Genomic DNA, 5,227 nt, shown 5'->3' with positions numbered 1-5,227 from the left:
AGTCCTAAGTGGAGCAGTAATCCTTCCTGGGATATGCCCAGGAACCCCAGCCCTGAGAGCACAATGGTTAGAGGAGTAGCATGAAGACCCCCCACTCGGATTCCCCCGAATTGCTCCTTCTGCCTTCTGCCTGTTCTTCTACCATTAGCAACCCATTCCTTCTTTACATAAGCCCATGCTTTCATGGGATTTAGCGTGGCCTCAGAGAAGTTGAAGTCCTGGCTCTGCCACTTATTGGACAGGTCATCCTCGGGTCCGGGAGGTGAAGAGGTGTCTGGCATCACCAACCTACAGTGGGCACTCCAATCCTCGTATGCATTTCTCCTTATTGTGAATCCCCAAGGCAGGGAAATGGACTTAGGTTAGGGGTCATCCAGCCTCACTGTTCCCCAGACCAACCACCTTAAACATTTTCTGCATCTGTTCTGCATCTACTTATAGAGTTTCTGCTAGTTGAAGAGATGTTTAGAAGTATAAGTAAAATTATTGCTATGTTAGGGAGGCTACATTACTCTTTCTTTCTTTCTTTCTTTCTTTCTTTCTTTCTTTCTTTCTTTCTTTCTTTCTTTCTTTCTTTCTTTCTTTCTTTCTTTCTTTCTTTCTTTTTTTATTTTAAGTAGGCTCCATGCCCAGCGTGGAGCCCAACATGGGGCTTGAACTCATGACCCCGAGCTTAAGACCTCAGCTGAGATCAAGAGTCGGAGGCTTAACCGACTGAGCCACGCAGGCGCCCTGGGACTACATTTCTTGTTTCTTATTTCTCTCCTTTAACCAAACCAAATCCCTCCAGCCCCTTCCACCCCCCAAGCTAGAGTAAATATGGAAATAAATTATCAAGTGGACGACTGCCATAAAGAGAAAAAGTTTATTCCTAAGGGCTTTCCAGGCTTTTCTTATATCCTGTGGGTTCAATTCCAAGTTCCTATAATTATCTAGATACACAAGAGTTTCCTACATTGTCTGTGTAGACGTAGGTGCCCTCGATGTGTAAAGTTATAAAAGCAGAGCATTTGTACAAAACAGAACATCCTGGGAGGGAGGGAAGAAGGGGAGCATATGAAAGTCTAGAAAGTCTGAGAAGGCTTAGGCTGCTCCTGTCTGGGACACGGTAACCCTAGTGGGGCTTCCAAGGACATAAGGTCCTGCTTATCTTATCTCCCCCATTTGAGTTTAAACTCCAGAGGGACAGAACTCACCTTCTAGAATCTCAGACTCTAAGTTAGAAGTGACTTAAAGGTCATCTAGCTCCAGTCCCTCACCCCCAGAGTGGGAATTCTCTCTATCCTGTCCCCAAAAGATGGCTCCCACACCTGCTTGCGTCCCAGCCTGCAAGATAATTTACATGGCAAGTGGCCGAGTTAAATAATCCTTTCATTTAGCTTGGTGTCCTGTCCCAGGACCTAGGAGAGCTCACTAGACCAAAGCACCAGGTCAGGTTTCAAGATGCTTCCTTCCACCCTGGCTCCCGGGTGCCAGCCTAGAACCTGAAATACCATCCTCAGCGTCTTCTCAGGGACGGAGGTGGGTAGAGACATCATAGGTTTTGGAGACCCCCAGGCCTGGGTTCAAGTCTCGCTGCCTACACTTCTCAATGGCTGTGTGGCTTTGGGCAAGGTAACCCACCTGTCTGTGCTATCCCCTGCAGAAGACCAGGAATAATCCCTCAGGGGATGTGGGGAGGGGTCAGTGGGTGCACAAGACCAGCATGGGACACAGGCTCCCCCAGCTACCTTCCTGTGTCTGCATGAGAGTATGAGCATCGCTGGGGGGAGAAACGGCTTCTTAGTGGCATTTATCCCAGCGTCGAGCATAGGGCTTTGCCTGGTGTACCAATAAGAGAAAAATAAAATACCCAAGTCACTTATCGGTGCCTCCAGAATCTAGAACAGAGCTCTGTACTCAGATATCTCTGAGAGGTCTGTTCACAAACTGGCAAAACTCTGCTGCCCTCTGTCTTCAAAACAAAGACCTGTTCTGTGCACTCCACAGTCTGAAACGAAAATTAAGATAGCGGACGCATTCCAGACCGAGAAACTGAAACTGATGTGTTTTTTGCTTTTTTTTTTCTTCCCCTCCCTCATGCTGGTTGCTGAATAAGACTGAGTGACTCACTAGGCATGGCTTCTCGGCCTCAGGGGGGAAAAACGGTTTTAGACATCCGGACCTGGGAGCAGACATTTCAAGAGCTGATGCAGCAGGAGAAACCCCGGGCCAGATGGACCCTGAAGCTGAATGAGAAACTGGAGCCGGACTGCCTCGCTGAAGGCTGGAAACAGTACCAGCAGAAAGGATTTGGCAGGTGAGTGAGAGTTGGCCTCTCCACGGACTTTCTCTGGCAAAGAGGGTCGCTTAGCAGCGACTGACTGATTCCTTTGAGAGTTTGTTAAAGGAACAGTGTCCCCAGGATCTCCATTCTTTCATGGCCACAGTACTCTTTCCGTTTTGCTTAGCCATAACACAAAAAGAAGTTTCTTTTTTTGCTAGGTTTCCTCCCTAAATATTTCTGGAGGTTCTCAAGGAATGCTTCCATATTCCATACATCTGCCCTCCCATTCTCTCACCACCTCCTGTTCCAGATTGCCTCTATCCAGAGACTTCTGCTATTTCCGCCCTCAGTCCTGACTTCCCCAGGCTGCAGCAGCCCTCCTGGCCCAAGCACCAGCCCAGGACCAGGGCCTTCCTTAAAGCCCCAAGAATAGAGGGAGGCCACATAATCACTTTGTTTTTTTTTTTTTAAGATTTATTTATTTATTTGTCAGAGAGAGAGAGCAAGCACAAGCAGGAGGAGGAGGGGCAGAGGGAGAAGCAGGCCTCCCGCAGAGCAGGGAGCCCAATACGGGGCTCAATCCCAGGACCCTGGGATCATGACCTGAACCGAAGGCAGATGCCCAACTGACTGAGCCACCCAGGAGTCCCCACACAATCACTTTGAACATGACTTTGTTGAAGGCCTGGGGATAATAGAGGGAATGGTGCAGCAAGAAAGATATCTAAAACCTAGTTCCTGGAGTCGGTAAGTAATGCCCCTCCCCTATTGGCCATCTCCCCTTTTCACCCCTAGAGAGCCTGCACACTGCAGGGAGCAATTTCCTTGCCCGGGTCAGGGCGGGGTAAAGGGGGGCAGGGAGAAATGTTGACCTGGGCAGCCAGGTCTCCTTTTATGGAGCACGCCTCACCTGTTGTCCTGCTTCCCTCTCTGCCCCACCCTGACTCCATCTGTCCTCTGCTCCAACCTTATGGATTATAAACCATGCCCGTGCATTTTCAGACTTCTGTTCCCTTATCATGATATTATGCTTGTTGGGCAGGCCCTTTCCTCCCTCCCCTGTACTCATCCTTCAAGGACCAACTCAAGTGCCACCCCCTCCTTAAAGCACCCTGGTCTTCCTAGGCGGAGTAAGTGTTCCTTCTTCTACATTCCCATTAGATAATGGTTTTAAATATATATATTTAAAAACAAGCTGTGTATCCCTTTATGACTCAGTTTCCTTATCTTGACATTGGGCTCAATAATGCCTCCCTCAGAGGGGAGCTTTAAAGATGAAGTGGGATAATACTGCAGCCCCTATTACAGTGCCTGCCTCAAAGTAGTTGCTTTATACGTTTTCTGCGATCATGAGGAGGACCAAATTTTGCTGGCCGATGGCAGAACTACTTTTCCCTCTGAGACATCCAGAGATGTTTTAGTAGCAAAGAAGCATACTTGGGACCACATAGGGTGGAAGCTCAGTGGATCACAGGAAAAGGCTTTATTAAAAAACACAATCCCTCTCATTCTTATTTGGCAATTTGTTAATATCATATGTACCTTCTCGTATTGGAAGAAATCTTAGAGACCGAGACCAGGCCCACCTCCTTCAGGTCAATGATCACCTGAAGGCACAACAGCCTTCTTCCTTCTGTCTGCAGGTTCCAGTGTTCCTCATGCCGGCGAAATTGGGCTTCTGCTCAAGTGCATATCCTCTGTCACATGCACCTGGAGCCCCAGAAGTCCCAGGGCCAGGTGATTATGCGGCTCTTTGCTCAGAGGTGCCAGAAGTGTTCCTGGTCTCGATTTGAGAATCCTGAGTTCTCCCCAGAGAGTGCCATGCGAATCCTGAAAAACGTGGTGCGGCGTATTCTGGAGAAATTCTACGGGAACGGCTTTAGGAAGTTTCCGGAGCTACCAATCATCCGGGAGGTGCCTTTGGATGGGTCCCATGACACAAAAAATTGTGAAGCATGCACTCTGGGCTGCTGTTCATGGAGGTCACGAAACAACGAGACAGAGCCATCAATATCCCCATCCTCCTCTATGGATATTAGGAGTTCCTCTTGTCACATTGGTGACATGTCTGGCCAAAACCAGGAGTGTGGGTCTAACTATAACTTTAAGGAGTCAGGGCCCAGCCATACCACTGCTGAGACCCAAGCTCCTGGAGCAGGCACTCAGGCCAAAGGGGAGACTAGTAGACAGCCCACCCCAATGGCAGATAGGCAGGCCACACAGGAAAATTCACAATCCACACAGGAGACAGCACCACAGACCCCCTGGAGGACATACTCTGAGGTTTTAAGGATGGCCCACCAACAGTCTACACAGCAGTCATTCTCACAAGCCACATGGACCATGTCAAGGATAATCTCGAGGTCTACAATAGAGTCATACCCTCAGACTAGAGGAAGAACAGCCCCCTCTACACTAGGGTCACACCTACAGCTTACACGGAGGACAGCTAGGGGGCTCGTGATCCTCAGTAGAACTCAAGCTACCTGGAGACGTTCACCCAGATACTCCATTCCAAACACCCATCGCATATACCCTCATTCAGTGCAACGAGATGTATTCTTTGACCTGGATATATTTTTCTACTTCTGGGTCTGTATTATTTTGTTCCTTGTCTTTGTAGGCAAATATTCAGAAGCAGAAAAAGGGAAATAAGTTTATCTTCTGTTCTTCTGTCTTAATTCCATGGTAATCAATGAACTGGTTACCATTTACTTTTATTTTTATTTTTTAAAGATTTTATTTATTTATTTGACAGAGAGAGAGACAGCAAGAGAGGGAACACAAGCAGGGGGAGTGGGAGAGGGAGAAGCAGGCCTCCCGCAGAGCAGGGAGCCCAATACGGGGCTCAATCCCAGGACCCTGGGATCAGGACCTGAGCCGAAGGCAGACACTTAACGACTGAGCCACCCAGGCACCCCAAGAACCGGTTACCATTTTTTTTTAAAGATTTTATTTATT

General features: G+C 48.2%; 1 protein-coding gene across 1 annotated transcript; it reads left to right on the top strand.

Moving 5' to 3' along the window:
* Nucleotides 1-1,998: 1,998 nt before the first annotated feature.
* On the top strand, nucleotides 1,999-5,221 carry RTP4 (receptor transporter protein 4). The gene is made up of 2 exons (XM_031037156.2): nucleotides 1,999-2,299; nucleotides 3,910-5,221. Exons 1-2 carry the CDS (start codon nucleotides 2,118-2,120, stop codon nucleotides 4,919-4,921), a joined length of 1,194 nt encoding a protein of 397 aa, XP_030893016.1. The 5' UTR covers nucleotides 1,999-2,117; the 3' UTR covers nucleotides 4,922-5,221.
* Nucleotides 5,222-5,227: the final 6 nt, after the last annotated feature.

This window comes from Leptonychotes weddellii, unplaced genomic scaffold, assembly GCF_054177405.1.
Source record: "Leptonychotes weddellii isolate Sample4059 unplaced genomic scaffold, ASM5417740v2 HiC_scaffold_12186, whole genome shotgun sequence".
In the NCBI taxonomy this organism is placed as follows: domain Eukaryota; kingdom Metazoa; phylum Chordata; class Mammalia; order Carnivora; family Phocidae; genus Leptonychotes; species Leptonychotes weddellii.
This window is presented reverse-complemented; position numbering and strand designations above follow the sequence as displayed.

Coding starts and splice junctions, on each gene's coding strand:
- RTP4 (XM_031037156.2), top strand. CDS start 2,118: ATGGCTTCTCGGCCTCAGGGGGGAAAAACGGTTTTAGACATCCGGACC. Junction 2,300..3,909: donor CAGCAGAAAGGATTTGGCAG/GTGAGTGAGAGT, acceptor TTCTGTCTGCAG/GTTCCAGTGTTCCTCATGCC.